The 23,345-nt window shown below is 36.6% G+C and overlaps 1 protein-coding gene across 2 annotated transcripts in view; it reads left to right on the top strand.

Moving 5' to 3' along the window:
- Positions 1-23,345, top strand: part of TGS1 (trimethylguanosine synthase 1) — a 43,145-nt gene that overhangs the window by 8,261 nt on the left and 11,539 nt on the right. For both annotated transcript variants that reach the window (XM_019711075.3, XM_074319028.2), the window contains exons 5-12: positions 298-415; positions 2,052-2,138; positions 4,400-4,574; positions 6,360-6,660; positions 8,854-9,003; positions 11,001-11,144; positions 13,814-14,030; positions 14,927-15,005. In XM_019711075.3, the coding sequence (XP_019566634.3) occupies positions 298-415; positions 2,052-2,138; positions 4,400-4,574; positions 6,360-6,660; positions 8,854-9,003; positions 11,001-11,144; positions 13,814-14,030; positions 14,927-15,005 (1,271 nt within the window). The remainder of the gene's footprint in view (positions 1-297; positions 416-2,051; positions 2,139-4,399; positions 4,575-6,359; positions 6,661-8,853; positions 9,004-11,000; positions 11,145-13,813; positions 14,031-14,926; positions 15,006-23,345) is intronic.

Genomic DNA, 23,345 nt, shown 5'->3' with positions numbered 1-23,345 from the left:
TTGTGGATTAGTTTGTGTAGATTTGAACAGTTATCAGGAAAAAAGTAGTTTTAGTGCACTTTTTAAGTAGTTACATCATAGAAACTTTTAAACTTTAATAGACATTGCTCTAATTTTTTTACGCTCAGACTCTTCATCTAGATACGCAGAATTGGTAGATGTAGTCTGGCACTTTGTCTCATGTGCACATACAGTTCAATGCAGGAAAGGCACTGAAATATTTGGATCACCTTTGCAAATGGCAGAAGAATTGTCAAACCAAGGGGGAAATCCACAGTATTATCTCTGCCGCTTTAGATTCACAGGAATCTTCAAAAGCACACACAGCCAAAGAAAGACCACACCCCAGCGGTACTGATGGAGATGAGAATGAGGAAGATCCACCTGAACACAAGCCAAGCAAACTCAAGAGGAGGTAAGTTGCATGTTACGTTTCTCCAGAACATGTTAGCATAAGCACTCTGTCCACGAGTGAACAGTTATAAAGTGCTTGATACATTACAACACTGCTAATCCTGTGAGGAGAAGAGATAAGGCAAGACCTGGGGCTTTGGAACATGGTCAGATCCCAACTCTGCCTCTTCTACGATAATTTTTTATCTATAAAATGGAACTGATGCCTTTTTTGTGAGATCATTGGGATAACGTAATATATCTGACACTTAGTAGCTATCAATTAGTAATATATACATAAGTAGGTGTGGCCTCTTTATCGAGGAAGTTTTAATTTTTTTTCAAAACTCTGGGTATATATTGTCACAGAATTTTATTGCTGAAATATATCAGATAAATCTAATGCTCTTTTCTGTAGATAAGAATACTAAGACAAAACAAGGATAAATACCTTACCCAGATTTATACAGCAACAATGGCAGCTCAAAAGCTAGAGTTCAGTCCAACTCTTTCAGAGACAGTACTCTTTCTGGTATACCATTGATACAAGTAATTAAACAAATAAAAAATAATGTGGGGTGGTAGATGAGGGTAAAGGGGATCAAATATATGGTGATGGAAAGAGAACTGACGCCGGGTGGTGAACACACAATGTGATATATAGATAATGTATTACAGAATTGTGCACGTGAAATCTATGTAACTTTGCTAATATTGTCACCCTAATAAACTTTAATTAAAAAAAAAAAAAAGAATGTAAGGTGTAGCATATGGTCAAAAGCTAATGATGTGAAATACAAGGAAAGGATGGATTTTAGAATTTGGACGTTAGCTGGAAACATTTCTTTGACAGGATATGAAGTGCTCCACATAAGACTTTTATATTCCATACAGCGTCTAGAAAAACATTAAACAAGCTTTAGAGGCTCAGCAACTTAGTAGATAAAAGCATACCTTTGCTGTGTTTCTTCTGCATAGTAGGCATTGCTTGTTAACTCCTCCATTAGTTCCCTAAGGCAGACTGTATGTGCACTTGCATTCCTGGGACCCAGTAGTTCCTCCATAAATGTTCAGTGAGTATAACTTAGTTGGTACAAATAGTCTCTCATCATTTTTGTTTACTTGTTACTGTCTCCCAGATAGTAGGGAGCATTAAAAGTTATCCCCAATAGATGGATGATCTTGGGTTACTTAATATCATTTGTATCACAATCTTATTCTTCACAACAATATTTTTTCTTTTGTAATTTTTTTGGTTGGCTTGTTACTTAAATGTTTCCTTGTTTTTCAGAAAAACCTCTAGAGGTGTTTTTCTAGGAGATTAGTTTAAGGCGGCAGCTTTTACTGGTGTTTTCCCAAAGGAGAATGGAGAGATCCATGTTTGTACCGTGTTCGGGAATAGAGATAATTACTTAACGTTTTTTAAGATTTGAGTGCTTATTACTGTGTTCCAAACACTGCTGGGTACTTTATCTCATTTGGAAAAATCCTAGTTAAAGTGTTCTTTTTCCTGTCTTTCTGGATTTGTGAACTGTGGTTGATTGTTATGATGGGAAAGTTTGCATAGGTTGACTATATGTACCTGTTGATATTTGCCTGAACTGGGGGGCTCTGGTGGTAACGGCTTATCAGTATTTACCTTTTGTTTATTTCTTTAGCCATGAACTGGACATCGATGAAAATCCAGATTCAGACTTTGATGACAATGGTTCCCTTCTAGGATTCAAGCATGGCTCAGGACAAAAGTAATTATACCTAAGTGCTGTTGTCCCTACATGTTAAACACTTCAGCCGTCTTAAAACTCTCTGATATTCAGATAGCTAATAATGATGATATATTTTATAGCACTTAAGATGTTACAATTAAAACACTAACCTCTCTTGTTAGTAAGAATTGTAGAGGTATCACCATACATTTGATGTATTCACATGTATTAATTAACGCAGTTATGCTTCATAGCAATCCAGTGTTGTTACTCCAATTTCATAGAGAAAGTAATTACAGCTCCTGAGGGTTTGACTTGGTCACAATCACATCATTTGCTGAAGAGAAGGGATTCAAGCCCAGCTCTTGAGATTTCTAAGCATGGTTCTGTCTTCACCTAGTGTATCACATATCTCTGTGTACATCTGAGGGGTATAGTGAACATGCCATAAAAAGTTCAAATCTGCAGTAACCTTTTTTCTTTTATATTTTGGCAGTAGTAAAACTTAAACAAAATAGAAGTAACAAGTATAAAGTGAAAATTTTTCCTTTCACTTTAGAGAGATAAGCATCGTTTGGCATATATTCTTTCTAATTTATTCATGTATGTTTTTATGATTATGTACATGTACACACATCTTACTCTCTTTTTATAAAATACAGAAAGGAAATCATACTATACATAGTCTGCAGCTTACTTTTTTCGTTCAATAATATACCATGACACCCTGCCTTATGAGTACATTTACCTGATCCTTTCAGTGAGGCCTTGTATCTAATTGACTATCCTGTATGTACAGCGAGGTAGTTTCCTAAGGTCTAAGCATATGCCTTTGAGGTAACCCCAGATTTTTGCCTGTACCAATAATTCATTCCTTCATATTGCTGAACAGTATTCCATTGTATAGGGGTACCAGAGTTTGTCCAACCATTTACCTATTAAAGAACATTTGGATTATATGTGGTATTTTGCTGTTATAGATAAAGCTGCTATGAACTTTTGTATACAGAAAGTGTAAATGATCTATGGGATTACATACCTAAGAATTAAATACAAGGAAACTGATGAGATTATTGCACATGACATGAATACTAAACTGCGTACTTAAGGCACACTGATGACCTACCTACTGGTCAGCTTGCACCAGTAACTTAAATCAAAGTTAAGGTCTTTGATGTTTCTGAGAGTTGAGACATATTTTGTTAGTTGTGAAACTACATATTATGAAGTCAGCAAGAAAAGGACATAGGTTGACCTAAATTAAATCCAAATCAGTTCAGAAATACATGCTCATAATTATAATACTGTGAATATTTTTTTAAAAGACTGTCAGTTATTTCTCCGTATGGTACTTCAGAGCAATTGTAGTTCATATAGTCTTTTAAGGCTAAAGATAAAAAAGATTACTAAAATAATGGATTTTCCTGATAGTGTCACATTTAAATTCCTGGCAGAGTTTATTTCTACCCATTTGTAATTTTATGGAGAAATTGCTTGGGTAGTTCTTGCTAGTATACACTTATTGAGATTTATTCTCTTACCTTGGATTTAACTATTCTCTCTCTATTTAGAGCACCCAGTTTTATTTAAAAGGGAAAGATAAGATACACTTTTTACAAAGAAGTATTTAATATGGCTAGAAGATAACACCTGACATTTAAAACCAAACTGTTTAGGAGTTTATAAGTGCTAAGTTATATGTTACACTCATAAGTGTCTAATAGTCCGTAGGAGAGGAAGTTAATGTGACTTATATAGTCAAAAAAGGCTTCATAGCAGATACATGTATACATCTTTCAGGACAGGAAAAATGCAAATGGTTACATCAAAAGACAGTCTCTAATTATTTTAATAATATGGGTTTGCTTTTTTGGTGAGTTCAGATTCATTTAGGTTAAGTATTTAGTGACCACATTTAAGATAATTCGAACATATCCAGATATGTGATAAAGAGCTTTGGCATCACCTCATTGTAAGAAAAAATTATATTTCTCCAACTGCAGTGGGTTGTATTTTTCTGCTATTTCTTTATTTTACTACTTAATTTCTACTTTCTGCTCTATGTAAGATATGCTGATAATCCAAGTTTGGTGTTTCACATTTACTTGAGAATTAACATACAAACTAGACCTTAAACTTCTGCATTTTGAACTTTATTCCATAATTTTCATAAGTTAGAAAAAGGAAATTAAGATACTAGCTGCTAATAGAAAAATAGTGAAAATATTTGTTTTCTTTTCATATAAGGAAACAAACTCAGAACTTAAGATTTCAATCAACTTCTTTTGATTTGGTCACAGATATGGTGGAATTTCAAATTTTAGTCATAGGCGAGTAAGGTATCTACAGAAAGATGTGAAGTATAAGTCAAAGTTCTTGGACATGAGAAGACAAATCAGTATGCAAAACAAGCATATTTTCTTTACTGAAGAATCAGAAAAAACATGTTTCAAGAAAAGCAAAGCTTTGAGTAAGGTATGTATAAATTTTCTTTTATATTTAAAGATATAATTTCATTTTGTGAGCCTGACTCCTTAAAATTATTGTTTTCAAATGGATACGCTGCTTCTACCAAATATAAGGATACCTAAAATTCTTTCCCCCTTGCTTCCTAAAGGCATATATTGTGCAAACTAAATTTGGAAAAGATTAAGTTGATAATATGAAAAGAGGATGTTTTAAAAGCTACAAAGTAGTAGTTTCTGGGAAGATAAACAGGTAAAATTGCCTTGTGTATGTGGTAACAGACAGTGGAAATTTCTCATCTGTTTTAGGCTAAATAGAATCCTAGAAGTCCAATGTCTGATACAGCTTTTATTGTAATCCTTAATTTTGGGGTCATCTAAAGGTGACTGTTTAAACTTTGCACTAACAAGTCCATCCTAATGACATGAGACTCAAGGCTAATTTAATTATTCACATTGTTAACAAGAATATTCATGTTCCCTTTCCTGGACATTGCTGTACCTGTCCTCTAACTACCTGGAAAACAAAAGTAATTGAAATTGCTTTTGCTTGGTTTGATGAGTGATCCTTCTCCATTATAGAAAAAAAGCACCTTCTGGGTGAGCAGAACCATTTTATCAGTCACATCTCAGCAGTTCTTTTAAGTCAACAGAACCAAATCTCAGACCCCATCATGACTTTGTTTTTCCCCCAGTGTACGTTATCCTTCCTAACTCCAGTATTCTTCCAAAACATGCAACAAATTTATAGCTGGTTTTACATTTATTGTATTCCAGATGTTTTGATTGCTGGTGTTATTTTAATATTTTAGTGGCCCTACTTATATCTGGAACAGATTCCCAATATCAGTTCAATCAGTCCTATAGGACCTTTTATAATGTGTTGGATGTAATAGTCCCCATACATTCATCTGTAAATGAAGAACAGAAACAACTGCTAAGTATTGCTCAGGAAAAAAATAAATGTGGCTGTCGTGTCCTTAGATATCTGATTGATGCATAGGCACCATCCCTATGCATCAAAGGAAGTTATCCCTATGCATCATGGGTCGTTATCCATGCCCATCTTCTGTCGACCATTCTTGGTCTAATTTCCTAAGTCTTAGGAAGGTCATGAAGGTCTGTTGTGAAGAATATTTGTGTTACAGAAGTTTGCAAGAAAGTATATATCATCTGACCTTGAGCCTTGTTAACATTTCATAGAAAAAGCTTAGTTTTTAGGAATCATCTTACTGGCTCTCATTGCTTCATTAAAAGGCAGCTCTCATTCTTTCCAAGATAGCACTGGTTTTTATTCTTATAAACAGATTAACACAAAATCTTTTTAAAGTTTATCTTTGGTGCTGAGCACCGTTTAACATAGATTATAGCCTGGACATTGCAGAAAGCTCTATATAATTTGAAAACTAAAATCAATGACTTAATTATAGGTAGGTACATTTATAATGGTAATACCACATCGGACAGTTATATTGTTAGAAGTCTTTATGGAAAACTACTGGAAGAGTTCAGCTTTGTCCTCTTAGTGTTAATTGATAACAGGAAGACCATAGTCTTGTATTTAATCTGATATTTTCTTCCTCTTAAAGTAATCTTTAATAAGGTCATGATATGTCCAGATAACAAAGTGCAATTAGCTTGGAATTACTTACTCACATTAGCTTGACTAATCAGTGTTCTTACCAGAGCTAATAATTGTGATGCAGCTTATCAGTCAGGGCACAAATGGTAAAGCAGGTAGGAATATTCTCTGTAATTGGAAGTAATTCCTTCTTGTAACGTCATACAATTTCAGGTAGAAAAATTCCTGAAATGGGTCAATGAACCAGTGGATGAGGAAGCTTCGCAGGAGTCAGTCTCTCATGACACTGTGCAAGACACTTGCACAAGCAGTGATTCAGAACAAGAAATGTCTGTTACAAAAGGTGATAACCCACTGGAGAGGAGCAATCCAGAACCTGAAAAGTGTCACGCCATTGCTTCAGCTGGTGAACTTGAAACAGAAAAATGTGAAGGGGACAGCACAGTCGCAGCTGTTACAGATGAGGATTGTGTTGCTCAGGATATAACAGACTCTGTTCAGGTAGAACCTGAAGGTAAGGCTAAATGTGCTTCAATTTCCTAATGGATTTAGATAAATACATTTTCTTTTTAATGTTTTTCCAGTTTTCACTTAGGATTTACTGCAATTTATATTTATGTTGAAAGAAGGCATATTAAGTGGGAATGTGCTAATGGCAATGATTTGGCACCCAGAGCACACTTTACTGTTGCCAATCATGATAAAATCAAAGGGAAAGCATATGGCAGAACTGTGTTTGAGTACCTCAGTCTGTGCCATTAAGATTGGTCTCTGCCATGGTCTAAAGGTGGCCAGTCGTTTTATCCCTGTTGAGATTTAGTATTGTCCTGCCTTTCATTTTGATCATTCTAATTTTTTTGTTTTTTTAGTGGCTGTGAATAGTGGTAATTTGTTTTTGGATGGTACATTGACATGAAGTATTTACAGTAGTTAGCTATAACGAGTGGAGAACAGTAGCATTTTCATTTTATGCCCTTTTGTACTATTTGAATTTATTTTACAGCAAATGTTCTTTTATAATTTAAAAAATAATAATTATATTCAATGAAACATTGAGGCTTTTAAAGGGAGAAATTTTTATTTGAAATAGTATTCATTTTTATTGATGAGTTATTTCAAACTTGCCCTAATGGAACAATTATATTTATTGTGATGATTTCTTTCTTAATTTGTATTTGAGGAATATAACCTCATTTGAATCTTGATTTTTTTTTTCTTCATACATGCATGTGTGTGTCTAGATCTATGATAACTATATCACATACTTCTTTTCTTTCTAAACAGCATATTTATGGTAGTTAAATATTTTTATTGTGCAACAATTTTTTTATGTATAACTCATGTTCATGTGCTCTTGAAATTTCTGAAATACTTTCACGAGCCTTATTCTCATTTAATCTGTAAAATAACCCAATGAGGTAGGTGGAATTAGCTTTGTTCTATAAATACAGAAATTAAAGCTCAGAGAAATTAAGAAGTTTTCTGAGGTCACACAGCCAGTAAGTGGCATAGCTAGGACACAGTACCAAGTTGTTTGATTCCTAAATCCCATTTTCCCCCCTACCCTACTTCCCTCTTCACCACTTGTCACAGTACTGGTAGTTCTTACTATTTCAGGGGCATTTGGAAGATGTTGGTTGTCAGAATGACTGGGGAATTCTGGCATTTAGTACTTAAGGTTCAGTCGTGTACAGGATGGTCTCACACTGTAAGGGTCATTCACTCAAAATGTCAGTATTCCTTCTCTTGTGAACCTTTCGCTGCACTTTGCTGCTGATGACAGCTTTATCTATTTGCAGTGATCAGATAACCATATTAAGACATGGTCCTATCCTTGAGGACCATTTAAACGTAATAGAGTTTTATTTGTCGGCATCACTTTTTGTCATTATACTTAGTTGTCATCTTCTGATCTGCTCAGAACTGAAACCAAAAAACCAAACTAATAAAAATCGTTTATCTAAGAAAAGTCAGTCTCTGAATGAATCAGATCGTGTGTTTTTTTAAGTTTATTGGGGTGACAATTGTTAGTAAATTTACGTAGATTTCAGGTGTACAATTCTGTAATACATCCGTAAATCCCATTGTGTGTTCACTACCCAGAGTAAGTTCTCCTTCCATCACCATATATTTGATCCCCTTTCCCCTCATCTACCACTGAGATCTTTTTCTAGAATTAGTGACCCATCTTTCAATTTCTCAGTGGCCCTATGACTTCTAGGTCATGGCTGGGTTTAGAGGATTGATGTAGCTGAGAGTTAGAATTTAATAAGTCCTTAGCAAATTTTATTTTAAAGACGGGAATTTGGATTTCTATAGTTCACCAACTAAAACAGTGTCTTATCTAGCAGAAGTATTAACTTTTATAACTGTAATAGTACCTTCACATATCTCCTAACAATCTGTGAAGTAGGTAGGTAAAATACTACTTATTCATTCATTCCTTTTTTAAAAAAATCAGAGCTTAGAGAGCCTCGATTACTTTTCCAAAATCGGGGAGCCAGTAAGTAGCAAGCTAGAGGCTGTAATCTGAAGTCAGTGCTATTTCCATTATGCTCTCCTACTTCCCCAGGTATGTCATTGCACACATTCTGGGGCAGAATCCCAAATTGTAACTGTTTGATGTGGCTGCACTTCTGGGTAAATTCACCTGTGATATCCTTTCTTCAAAGTGAGCATCTGTATTCTTCATATTCTTTTATTGCAGCTGAAATTAAAAAGAAGAAGAAGAAAAAGAAGAACAAAAAGGCAATTGGTCTGCCTCCTGAGATAGCTGCTGTTCCTAAGCTGGCAAAATACTGGGCCCAGAGATACAGGCTCTTCTCCCGTTTTGATGATGGGATTAAGCTGGACAGAGGTAAAATATATATGTAATATTTAGCTTCATTTTGAAATAATTTCAAACCATTGGAAAACTTGCAAGAGTAATAAGAAAATTTTCATATCTACTTTACCCAAATTCAGCTATTTTTTAACATTTTGCCACATTTGCTTTATCCTTCTGTGTGTGTGTGTGTGTGTGTGTGTTTCTGTGTCTGTGTGTTTTTTCTGATCCAGTTATCCTTGTTACAATATTGTGATCTACAATCCATACTCTCGTTTTATCAATTATCCTAATCACATCCTTTATAGCATTTTTTTCCATCTAGTACAGGATCGTGTATTGCATCTAAATTTTGTGTTTCTTTACTTTCCTTTAATCTGGAATAGTTCCTCAGCCTTTTTTGTCTTCCATGACTTTGACATTTTCCAAAGAATAGCAGCCAGTTATTTTCTAGTGTCTCTCAGTTTGGTTATATATGTTTTTTTTAATTTTCAAACTCAGGTTTAGTCTGTATTTGTAGCATCTTAGGATAGATAGCAAAAGAAACTGATAGATTATTCAACAGAATATCTGAGGAAGAAATACCTAGTGCAAAAAGATGTAATTTAGGGCCAGCCCGGTGGCTCAGGTGGTTAGCGCTCCGTGTTCCTAACTCCAAAGGCTGCTGGTTCAATTCCCACATGGGCCAGTGGGCTCTCAACCACAAGGTTGCCAGTTCAATTCCTCGAGTCCTGCAAAGGATGGTGGGCTCTGCCCCCTGCAACTAAGATTGAACACGGCACCTTGAGCTGAGCTGCCGCTGAGCTCCCAGATGGGTCAGTTGGTTGGAGCGCGTCCTCTCAACCACAAGGTTGCGGGTTCGACTCCTGCAAGGGATGGTGGGCTGCGCCCCCTTCAACTAGCAACGGGAACTGGACCTGCAGCTGAGCTGCGCCCTCCACAACTAAGACTGAAAGGACAACAACTTGAAGCTGAACGGCATCCTCCACAACTAAGATTGAAAGGACAACTACTTGACTTGGGGGGACAAAAAAGATGTAATTTAATATTAACCCTGGAAACTTTTAATTCTTTCTTGAGTTTCCCTGCTGTGACCTTGAATAGCTTATTTAATTCTGCAGGTTGATGCTTATTTTCATATTGGGGCTACATAAATTAGGTGTTTACCCACGGTCAAAATCAGGAGGTCTTGACCACTGGTGGCATTTCAGGGTCTATGAACCTCTTATAGTTATTTACAAAATGTTATGTATTGAGAAAAATGCAAGGGAATTTGTTGGGAGAAATAAGACTGGATAAAAGCTTTTAATTCTGTAAAAGGACTTTATATTCTTATTCTTCCAGCAGTGAGGAGCCATTTAATGTTTCGGTAAGGAAAAGAAACAGGAAAATTGGTGCATCATTTTCTTCAGAGAAATAGCTTTCTGAAAAATATAAATTTCTTCTATTGGGAAATAAGGAAAGCAGTATACTCTTTCCTCTGGCATGGTCATGGGACCTCATTTCTGAAAACAGTGAGAGTTCTGCTATTCCTACAGCTTTGCAGCCTTTTGCTATCAGCTTCTTGTTTTTCCTGAACCTTTAAAAATGTTTGAATTTTTCCAAAGTATCCAGTACAAGTCTGGTTCATTGCGTTCCCCATTAGGAATTAAATAATTGGGAAACTCTGGAGTTTGGGGAGTTGGCCAATTAGAATAGCTAACTTTCCATTTTCCATAGTAGATAATAGTTAATACTGAAATATAAAAATCGAAATTACATTCAGTTTTTGGAGATACATTGCAAAAGAACCGGGCCAGAATTGAGGTGGTTGCTCTTGTGGAAATTAGGAATGGAAATGGAGCAGTAGCTCCTTTCTACTAACAAGCTTTGTAGAACTTTTCTTTAAAAGTAGGTTATTTATAAGTTTTGAAAAGAGAAATTAAGTTTTTTTTTTTTAAATGTATATCATATAGTAATGCTTGCTATGTTTATGCTCAGCTTGGCTTCTTGAAATTGAACCTCTTAATAGAAATATTCTTTGTTCGCAGAGGGCTGGTTTTCAGTTACACCTGAGAAGATCGCTGAACACATTGCTGGCCGGGTCAGTCAGTCCTTCAAGTGTGACATTATAGTAGATGCATTTTGTGGAGTTGGAGGAAATACCATTCAGTTTGCCTTAACCGGAAAGAGAGGTAATTAGCCACCAGTGGAAGAAAAAGAATTTATTTTCAATTTATTCTGTAAATGTTTCATTTTGCGTCAGCGTATCTTTGCTGAAATTTAATGTATAATTATTAACTTAATGCCAAATATTTAAAATGATAACTAGCATATATAAAGCATACACTGTCACAAACAGATGTAAGTGCTCACTATGTATTTAGTCAGTAGTCTTGTAAAGTACACCGTTTACTATCTACGTTTCACAGAAATACTGCAAAATAAAGAGATGAAGTAACTTGCCTAAGATTACACAGACCCCACTTAGGGGAGCCAAGATTATATTATAGAAAACTAAAAATTTTAAAATTGGGAAACTATTCTTTAGAAGAAAAGAAGAGTAGCCTGGGAGTCCCAGCTTTGCCACTCACTACCTTTATGATTTTGGGCGTCATTTAACCTTAAAGGAGACATTAACTTGAGATAACTTCTGTGATATCTTTCAGCTTTAACATTCTAAGACACTAAAAATCTTTCACATAGTAGATCATCCCTGTAGTAGCTTTACTTTGGAATCACAAAAAAGAAAACCTCTATTACTATCTATCTGCCTGGAACTGTGTCAAGTAAGTAGACATGTGCTGTTTCCCAGGGAAAAGAAGGCTTCACGAAATTGAATAGTCTGCCCAAATAGATATAGCTGAGTTGTGAAGCCAGGGCTTTTACTCATTTTTTTCTGAACCTGATATTCCTGTTCTTTCTAAATTCTTTTTAAAGTGTAGTATAATGTGATATATTAGAGGCATCAGTTGTTAAGTCATACTCTGAAAATGTTTCTTTCCCCCAATGTCCTTATAGTTTACATATAGCTTCCATTTCAGTAAATTTCATTTGAGTATATAAAGTTTTTAATGTTACCTAGGAAACCATATGGTTCTGAAAAGGATAATAGAAAAGGTAGAAAATGATGAGGTGAAACTTAACACTGATTTTAAGACCAATGCAGGTGAACTGTGTGTGCCCTTGTTCAATCACTGCTGTGCTCCAGAGCACATGTCCTAACTTGTTGTTGTCTCCAGGGTGAAAGCTATCTTCATATTTACTGGAATAGCAATTATTCCTGTTTTCCCTGAATTCACTATTTACCCTTATTTTCACTAGACTTATTTCCACTCAGATAGTTGTTATCTATGCATATACCCAACTAAATGGTTAGAGAATCCAGTTTTACATTTTTCTATTGTTAAAGATTTTTCCCCTTTCTGTGTCTTCCAGTACTTTTGTATCAGTGCTACTCTTTAGAACTTTCTGTGATGATATAAATGTTCTATATCTGCATTGTCCAGTATGGTAGCCACTAGACACAAGTGGCCGTTGAGCATTTGAAATGTGGCAGTGTAACCAAGGATCTAAATACTTAATATTGTTTAATTTTAATCAGTTTAAAGGTAATAACCACATGTGGCTGGTGGCTGCCATTATTACAGTTCCATATAGTGTCATCCAGCATTTGTCAGCATTTCATTTATGTGATACATTAAGTGCTTACATTCTGTTAGGCCTAAAAACAAAGTCTTCCTCCAAGGGAAGTACACATGAAAACATGAAGATTAACTGAATATATTTGATGTTGAAAGTCATTTTTTCCATTGACTTTTTGGTATTGTCAGCATGTCTTTCCATCTGTCTCTGTACTATAAATGTAGCAGATTGAACAGCTAAAAAGGATATTTTCATCCTTTCTCTTACAAAAATGAATGTTAGTTTATTTAGAACAGAAAAAATAGCATTGTAAATGCATGATTTTGCAATGCATAATTGCTGCTTGTATTCATTGTTCAAGTGATTTGTTTCCTGCATTGTATCTCAAAAGTGTTAACATTTTGAAAACATTTTCTAGAAAACAGCTGTTTCCTTGACAACCATGATGTATGCATCAGGGTTCCACTTAGCCCTTCCAAATATAAAATATTGCCACTAGCTAACACACTAGTGCACGTACAGGTGTACTTAATGCAGGACATGAGTAACCTAAATTTAACTTATATTTGCATTGCTAATTATGAAATTGCAATAAATTTAATGAAAGCCCTTTTGGTGAAAACATAACGTTGTCGTGTTTCGTCTACTTAAAATGTCTCTTTAAACATCAGCAGTAGATGATTTTACATTTATTCATAAGTTGGCTATCTAGGTTTCTCAAAATTTGTTTTATTTTGCTTTACTGTAGAAGTTGTCACATTTGTCTTCTTTGGAGGTTGCCTCATTTTGAAGAGATTTTGAAGATGTCTTCCCAGACATCTTAGCATTTATAGGCCTTACGTGCAGTCAGGGGCCTTTCCAAGTATTTGCTGCTCGGGTCTCACACTGCACAGAGCACAGTGCTGATGAGCACATTCTGGGCTCTTAGATACTTGGTGGCGATTAGCGCTGCTTTGGTAAAGCTGGCTGAGTGAGACAACTCTGAAAGCCATGTCCTTCAGTCGTGTTTTCTTGGTACAACATAAGTGAATCTTTGTAATTTAGATTAGAAAATTTTAATTAAATTCTCTATTTCTGGTATATAAGACCAAATCTCACTTGATCTTTAAAAAGGATTCTTGTACAGAAAATAAACAGACTGATCAGAAGGTGAACTATTCTATTCTATATAACTGCTAATCCATATCATTTGACTCATCTTTTCTGTTCCCGTTTTTAGTGATTGCCATTGATATTGATCCTGTTAAGATTGATCTTGCTCGCAATAATGCAGAAGTTTATGGGGTAGTGGACAAGATAGAGTTCATCTGTGGAGATTTCCTGCTGCTGGCTTCTCATTTAAAGGCTGATGTTGTGTTCCTCAGCCCCCCGTGGGGAGGGCCAGACTACGCTACTGCAGAGACCTTTGACATTAGGACAATGATGTCTCCTGATGGATATCCTTCAGACGTCCTAAGAATTTACACAAACACTGGTTGTGAGAAGGGTGTGTGTGTGTGTGTGTATGTGTGTTTGAAAGAAATTAGTGAAGAGGAGAAGAGCTAATAGCACTTGATAGATTCTAGTTTTACATAAAAAGCAGGTACAGTATGTAAAAATTAACTGGTGATGGATCTCCAAAAGTTATAGCAAATATGGGGTCTTACTTCCTTTGGTTACTATCCAATTTTACCATTACAAAACAAGAACTAGAAAGCATTAATTGTTTGGAATTATTGTCTGGAAATTAGGAATTTTCTCAAGACCTGTACCTAAAGTCTGGGTGATGGTCCCTTAACTTTTCTTCAGTTCACACTGGCTTGTGCTCATTCTCTGTGTAGCTTCACATTTTTCCTGTTATTCTTACAAGATACTGAAGCAAGCCCTTAGTTCATAAAGAATAATGTTCATATTATTTGTCCCTTTCTTTATCTCTACTCCCCGGAAGAACCATCTTTTTGACTCTAACAGGAAACATGTTTCTAAATTGCTAATTAAAACTTAGAATGTAGACTACAATGGACAGTTATTTGTCTTTATTCTTTACTGGAAAGAGGTCGTATTTTGCTTTCCTGCTGTTTCTATTTTCACAATAACTAGGAAATACAGAAAGAGAGTGTGTATTTCTAACTCTTGGTTGCCTACCACTAGGATAAATGAAAAATAGGTTCTGACCTGTGCTACTGAATTGTAAAATCTGCTAGTTAATTCTCTTAGGTTCCATTAAGGGATTTAAATGTGTGCCTGATTATTACATATTAAAATACATATGGGTTATGATATAATAAGGAAAGAACTTAACCTGATGAGAAATTTACTGCTATTTTTGTTACTTTTCCTTAACTACTGTCACCTTCAAAATCTTCAGACTGTCCCAGAAGATCACTAATAATATTGTTTATTTTCTTCCAAGAAATGCTGATATTGACCAGGTAAGCCATTACTGAAGAACTATGAGCCTCTGCCATGACTGTTACAAAAAATGAGCAGAAAAAGATAAAGAGTATTTCTTTGAGAATGTATTAATGAGAAGTCTGGTTTTTTGACCGTTACTAGAAAACTAGAAGTGTTTGACAGTTAAATCCATAACTATTTCATCTTCATCTCCGTCCACAGTTCCTGGCCTTTTAATCACTCTGGGCTCTGGGCTTTTTTAAGCACTCTGGGCTTTTAATCATTCTGAACAGATGATTGAATGTGTTGTGTTTCAAATGTGCACATCTAAACTAGACAAGATTTTTCTTTACTGAAACCTACCTTGAGAATAGAAGTTTTAGGTATTCCTGAAAATAGTACCCTAAATAAAACCTTAATTTGGCCAGGATCAATTTCAACTATAGTCTTGAGATATAAAAGACACTTGACTAACATGAAAATGTTCTTATTCCTTTCTTACCATAAACATTTATTTTAACCATGTTATTTATTTCCCTAGTAGAATTTGATCTGATATAACTGCCTCATACAGATCCAATCGTGTCTTTATTTCATGCTTTTGTTGATCTTTTTAAAAGCACTTATTATATACTGCTTTGTACTAAGCATTCTGTTGAAAATCTTTTGTATTTCATATTCTAAATTTTATTACAGTGTTGCTAGGTGTAGGTTTTTCCTTGCTCTCCTATTTGGTACTCTGAGAACTGACCCTATCATTCTGAGCTTTTTTCATCTTATTCTGGAGAAATTATCTCCATTATTTATTCAACTATGTTCTATTTACCATCTTTTTTCCTTTTTCTGGGACATCTATTATGTGGATGTTAGTCTTCTATAACTATTTTCTGGAGTTTTGCCTGCTTTTTCCATCTGAAAGATTATCTCAATTTGGTCTCCTATCTAGTTCATTCCTCAGGTTTATACGTTTTGTTATCATAGTCCATCTGTTGTATTTTTTAGTTCAACTACTCTTTTATTTTTAAGATTTTATTGGGGAAGGGGAACAGGACTTTATTGGGGAGCAGTGTGTACTTCCAGGACTTTTTTCCAAGTCAGGTTGTTGTCCTTTCAATCTTAGTTGTGGAGGGTGCCATTCAGCCTCAAGTTGTCCTTTCAGTCTTAGTTGTGGAGGGTGCAGCTCAGCTCCAGGTCCAGTTGCCATTGCTAGTTGCTAGTTGCAGGGGGCGCAGCCCACCATCCCTTGCGGGAGTCGAATTGGCAACTTTGTGGTTAAGAGCCCACGCTCCTACCAACTGAGCCATCTGGCAGGCAGCTCAGCTCAAGGTGCCGTGTTCAATCTTAGTTGCAGGGGGCAGAGCCCACCATCTCTTGCGGGACTCGAGGAGTTGAACAGGTAACCTTGTTGTTGAGAGCCTACTGGCCTATGTGGGAATCGAACCGGCAGCCTTCGGCATTACGAGCATAGAGCTCCAATCGCCTGAGCCACCGGGCCGGCCCCTAGTTCAACTATTCTTTACACTTATCCTTTCTGTACTTTTTTGCTTTCTTTTGCATTCTAATATTATAAGAAGTTTAAATTCTTTTTTTTGTAATTAAAGTTTATTGGGGTGACAATTGTTAGTAAAGTTACATAGATTTCATGTGTAAAATTCTATATTAAGAAGTTTAAATTATTAACCTGTGTTATCCTTTCTGCCTTTGGTACAGTTTATTATCCACTTTGTTTTTCTTCCATGAAATACTCATGGTCCTCAAATGTCTTATTGGATATTAGCTGTTCTCAAGTAATGCAGAAGGATAAATGACAGGCCAGAATCCACTGACTGTCAAATTGGCTGCACTTTAGAATCACTGGGGATACTTGTACAGACACTATGACTGTGCAAGCCCCACCCAGAAGTTGATGTAACCATTTTTGCCAAGTTCCCTGGGTCATTGTAATGTGTAGCCTGGGTTGAGAACCAGTGATGAAGCCTGTGTCAGCAGCCCCAGTGATAACTTTAAGGGATAAAGGTGGGTAAACTCTAGGGTTGCTAAGCCAGGCACCACAAGACTGTACTCACTAAACACCATCTCCAGACATAGCTCCCCGCCCTTTGGGGAGGAGCTGGGCAAAAGCAGCATTTTAAAGGCTGGTCTCTTTAATCTTAAAGTATAATTCATCAGCTCTAGGGGTTTAGAGAGGGAGGAGCAAGACAGCTGCCTAGGTTAGTTTCCACCTGTTTCTCTTAGCTTTTCACAGCAAAACTTCATATTAGACTGCCCTAACTTTTAACTCCTGAACATAGACCAGAGTTCTCAGTATCTGCAAGTGAGGCAGCATGCATTGTTTATACACAGCAAAGGTAACAGGTAGCAAGAGCAGAGTTTCAAATTTCTTGTTTTCCTTCTTCCTGGTTTATCTTTTATCCAGAGGTCCTACCCTTCATTCCACACATACAGTCACATTCAGACCATCCCAGGTCTCCATAAGTTTATTTTGTTTGGTGCTTTCCCTCTGGTGTCTCCAGAGCTATCCTTAAGGGAGTCAGCAGTCATACTAGTTCAGCATCTTCCTAGGGATTACAAGATAGGTGCATACGTAGTAAAAGTAATGCAACCTTCTTATAAGAAAGGTAGAGATTAAATGCTCTGGCTTCCTGGTAGATGACATCAGGAAAGGCCCTGGATGATACAGCATGTGAACTGGACTTTAAAGATTTGATCATAGGCACTGAGGTGAATGAAGGTGGCAAGAATATCGATGACATGGAACTGGGAATGTGGGTAATGTTCAAATAATAGGCTAAAAAAAAGATATGCAGAGTCATACATACTGGAGTTTAGTCTCAGCTCTGCCATTTATTAGCTTTCTAGTGGTGATTTTGAAGAGTAAATGCAATAACTGGGTAAAGCATTTATCATAGTACCTCTAGCCCATAAATCTTCAATAAAGCCTTGTATTTGTTACTTAGAAGATCCTATTATAAAGTTATTGTGGAAAGAATGTAAGTGTTACTGTGATTTTGAAGAGGACCAATATGAAAAGATGACGTGTTTTCTCTAGAGGAAAGAATAGAGACAGCTTTAATATTTGTGAAATGATCGAATTTAATTTATAAACATAACCCCAGATTATAGATTGTTTTCTTCCTCCTATCAGAAACCAGATATACTCCCTTGTACTGGACATATTCTCATTTTAATTTAGAACACTGGTTCTCAGCTGTGACTGCAAATTAGAATCTCTTGAGTGGTTTTGTTTTTTAATTATGGTAAAATGTATATAACAAAATTTACCATAAATTATTGTTAAGCTTACAGTTAGTTCAGTGGCACTGAATACTTTTCACATTGTTGTGTAAGTATCACTACCATCTCAGAACTTTCTCATCTTCCCAAAATGGAACTCTACGCCCATTAAACAATAACTCCCCATTACCCCCACACACAACGTGCCCTTAGTAACCACCATTGTACTTTTTGTTTCTATAAAAATTTTGACTACTCTAGGTACTTCATGTAAGCGGAATCAAATAATATCTGTCCTTTTGTGTCTAGCTTATTTCACTTAGCATAATTTCCTAAAGGTTCATCCATGTTATAGCATATGTTAGAATCTCCTTTTTAAGGCTGAATAATCTTCATTGTATGTATATACCACATTCTGTATATCCATTCATTCTCAGTGGACATTTTGGGTTGTTTCCCCAAAATGGCTGTTAAGAATGCTGCCGTAAACATGGATAAACAAATAATCTATTTGAGTCCCTGCATTCAGTTCTTTGGGGTATATGTACTCAGAAGTAGAGTTGCTGGTTCGTATGGTAATTCTATGTTTAGTTTTTCAAGGAATCACCATACTGTTCACAGCAGCTGAACCATTTTACATTCACACCAGCAATTCACAAGGATTCCAATTTCTCAACATTCTTGCTAGCACTTGTTACTTTCTGGTGGTGGTGGTTTGATAATAGCCATCCTAATGGATGTGAAATGGTATCTTATTGTGGCTTTGATTTGCATTTCCCTAATGACTGATGATGTTGACCATCTTTTCATGTGCATGTGTTCTGGATATTAATCCCTTATTAGATACATGCTTTGCCAGTATTTTCTCCTGTTCTGTGGGTTGTCTTTTTATTCCCTTGGTAGTGTTCTTTGCTGTACAAAAGTTTTTTTAATTTTGATGAAGTTCAACTTACCTATTTTTTCTGTGTAATACCTGTGCTTTTCTTTTTTTTTAAAGATTTTATTGGGGAAGGGGAACAGGACTTTATTGGGGAACAGTGTGTACTTCCAGGACTTTTTTTTCCAAGTCAAGTCGTTGTCCTTTCATTCTTAGTTGTGGGGGGTGCCATTCAGCTTCAAGTTGTTGTCCTTTCAGTCTTAGTTGTGGAGGGTGCAGCTCAGCTCCAGGTCCAGTTGCCATTGCTAGTTGCAGGGGACGCAGCCCACCATCCCTTGCGGGACTCGAGGAATTGAACTGGCAACCTTGTGGTTAAGAGCCCACTGGCCCATGTGGGAATCGAACTGGCAGCCTTCGGAGTTAGGAGCATGGAGCTCTAACCGCCTGAGCCACCGGGCCGGCCTCTACCCGTGCTTTTAATGTCATATCCAAGAAACCATTTCCAAGTTCAATGTCATTTTCCCCTATGTTTTCTTCTAAGAGTTTTATAGTTTTAGCTAAGTAGCTTTTTAAAACTACTGGCTACCCTGGTCCACTGGGAAAGATTCTAACTTATTTTCTGGGAATGAAGCTCAAGCATGAATCTTTTTAAAACTCCCTAAGTGATTGTAATGTGCAGCCAGAGTTAAGATTCTCTGGGTTAAAAGAAGAGTAAATAAAAACTAACAACCCTGAGTTCTTACTCTCTGAGTTAGAAGGAAATGAAATTATATCTTGCTGCATATCATCTATTTATGAGCTATTGTGTCTAAACATTAGGCCTCCCAATTACGACATGTTATATCAGTTACAAGGAAAAAGGTCCCTTCATGCATTTTTATAACAAATTTGATATTAATCCTAATATCTGTTACTCATATCTATGACTCAGATCTACATTTTAGACTCACATAAGATTGAACCTATTGATTCCATAATTCTTATTTTTCCTGTATGTAAATAGCTCTATAACTAGTCTCAAAAGAGGCTGTGTATGATCCTTATATAAAATATTAGATGAGCTTATCTGTATACTTGAATGACAATAGGAAATTCACTATTTATTGTAAAAGTTACAGTGATTAAATTTTTTCTAGTTAAAGTAACACAAGCCCAAGGAGAAAGTTAACTTTTTTTGTTTAATGTGTGGTTTTGAATTACTTCAAACACCTGCCAGAATTACAGTTGGTAGTTCTACCTCTAGAGGGAGTAATGACACTAGAGAATAATAAAAGTCAAAAAGGAAATTTGAGTGCTGGCCCTATGGCTCAGGGGGTTGGAGCTCCGTGCTCCTAACTCCTTCCGAAGGCTGCCGGTTCGCCAGTTCGATTCCCACATGGGCCCAGTGGGCTCTCAACCACAAGGTTGCCAGTTCGATTCCTCGCATCCCACAAGGGATAGTAGGCAGTGCCCCCTGCAACTAAGATTGAACACGGCACCTTGAGCTGAGCTGCCGCTGAGCTCCCAAATGGCTCAGTTGGTTGGAGCGCATCCTCTCAACCACAAGGTTGCCAGTTCGACTCCCATAAGGGATGGTGGGCTGTGCCCCCTGCACCTAGCAAGGCAACTGGACCTGGAGCTGAGCTGCGCCCTCCACAGCTAAGAATGACAAGACAACTTGAAGCTGAATGGCACCATCCACAAGTAAGATTGAAAGGACAACAACTTGACTTGGAAAAAAGTCCTGGAAGTACACGCTGTTCCCCAATAAAGTCCTGTTCCCCTTCCCCAATAAAATCTTTAAAATAAAAAAAGGAAACTTGAGGTTTCAAGTATATTGTTTGCTATTGGATTTAGATCAAATAACAGTGAGAAATCAACGTTTCTTTTTAGAAGTGAAGAAAATCTATGTGTAGGATTTTCAAAATGAGAGAAGAGAGTACTACTGCAAGATTGAGAGAGAGCAGAGTTACAGAGAAGTCCACTTTTTGTTAAAGAATATTTAGAATTTCACAACAACCTGAACTTCCAAATGGGTTGGGTTCCCAAAGTTTATGAATCTGCTGTTTAAAATTCAGGCTACATTTTTCCATAGAAATGACTAGAAAGAACATTAATTTCCCCTCCAAGGAGATTTGTACTCTGGGTAATATCTATATTTAGGGTAGTTACACTGAGTATGGGCGCTATAAATACAACTTGTCTGCCAAGCTTTCCACATAGGAGATGAGTCTAATAAGTCTAGCAAAATATTTTTCTAGGTCGCCTATTACCTCGATCTTTTATTCCCTTTTTTTCTTTGGGGCTATTTCAGGACATGTATTCCTTGTTACTCAGACTTCACTATCAAACTCAAGAACGGAATAATTTAAAAAGTCTTTGTGATGGGCACTTTGGAGAGAAGTTATACCTCATTCTCTGAAATCACTGTAGTTACCTGAGAACAGATTAAATTCAGTTCTGAGATTCCTGGGTATTTTATCTACTTGATGCCTATATCCTGTTACCCGAAAATAAGACCTCGCCAGACCATCATCTCTAATGCATCTTTTGGAGCAAAAATTAATATAAGACCCGGTATTATATTGTATTATATTATATTCCCGGTCTTATAGCAAAATAAGACCAGGTGTTATATTAATTATTGCTCCAAAAGACTCATTAGAGCTGATTGTCCAGCTAGGTCTTATTTTTGGGGACACACGGTATGTTTTTCTTCATTTCTTTCCTTTGACAACTGTAAAATTGCAGCCAATACTAGTTTTGCGCCTGTCATGCTTTCCAACCATGAAAAGCTCTTCCAAGTAGTAAGTGTGTACAATATGGATAGAGGTCTCTGAGCAGAATAGAATGGTTTAGTCTCCCCTAGGAAGCTACACAGTTATGAAGCTATGATTGTCAGGCCCCATCTTTGTAGAACCCTATAGGTGGAATCATTTTTTTTTTTTTAAAGATTCTATTGGGAAAGGGAGAACAGGACTTTATTGGGAAACAGTGTGTACTTCCAGGACTTTTTTCCAAGTCAAGTTGTTGTCCTTTCAATCTTAGTTGTGGAGGGTGCCGTTCAGCTTCACGTTGTTGTCCTTTCAGTCTTAGTTGTGGAGGGCGCAGCTCAGCTCCAGGTCCAGTTGCTGTTGCTAGTTGCTGGCGGCGCAGCCCACCATCCGTTGCAGGAGTCAAACCGGCAACCTTGTGGTTGAGAGGACGCACTCCAACCAACTGAGCCATCTGGGAGCTCAGCGACAGCTCAGCTCAAGGTGCCGTGTTCAATCTTAGTTGCAGGGGGCAGAGCCCACCATCCCTTGTGGGACTCGAGGAATTGAACTGGCAACCTTGTAGTTGAGAGCCCACTGGCCCATGTGGGAATCGAACCAGCAGCCTTCGGAGTTAGGAGCACGGAGCTCCAACTGCCTGAGTCACCGGGCGGCCAAGGTGGAATCTCTTAACATTGGGCAGACACAGGATTGGTGAGAGGAGTAGCTCCTGGTTGGTTTGATATAGTACCTCCTTATCTTTGTTTGATTTTATAACTAAAATGTCTAGCTTCAGAAAAGTGACAGCATTTGTACTTTTCCGGCCATATTAATTTGTTCATACCAGTACGAGAGAGTAGGACAACACTGAGCATCATCCCTAAGAATTGTGTTGAAAATTAACTAGGAGGCCGTGCATCATGTAGTTTGTGGCGCTTGTCTAGTAGACGTACTGCACCCTCCTATGACTCCACTCAAATAGACATCATAACAATTAGGCCAAAACCTACCTATTTTATTTCCTGATAAAGCAGGAAAATATTTATAAATTGACCTAATACTGTAGGTAGAACTTATCCTGCATTTGTTTAAGTTGTATCTTAAGTATAAAAGTGAATGTTAGATTTAATCAAGAGATCTCTTTCTAGTTGGTAGAGTGATTGAGCCTCCCATTGGAGCCAACACATAATGTCTCAGAAGGGAAAAGTTCCTCCTTATAACAGTCATCACACTTCTAATAGTTTATTAGGGAAAGGGAGAGAGAGGGCTTATTGATAGGTAACATTTCTTAAACTTGTCATACAAAAGAATACAGTTATATGCATTTGAATAAAACTAAATATTTTTGTATTGTTAACTATTTTAAAATATGGAAACCGGTAATATTATTTGGAAATACATTTTAAATACAACTAAGTTCAGTTCATTAGCATTTTTAGTGTTTGCTTTTGGCTGAATACAATAAAAATTGACCATTAATTTCTTTGCAAATATCAGTTCCAAGCTATCGTAGTATTTGCTTATTCAATTTAAAA

Source organism: Rhinolophus sinicus, chromosome 7 (genome assembly GCF_057876585.1).
Source record: "Rhinolophus sinicus isolate RSI-liver-muscle chromosome 7, RSI-T2T, whole genome shotgun sequence".
Classification (NCBI taxonomy): Eukaryota; Metazoa; Chordata; class Mammalia; order Chiroptera; family Rhinolophidae; genus Rhinolophus; species Rhinolophus sinicus.
The sequence above is the reverse complement of the archived record's forward strand: the minus strand, read 5'-3'. Positions and strand labels throughout refer to the sequence as shown.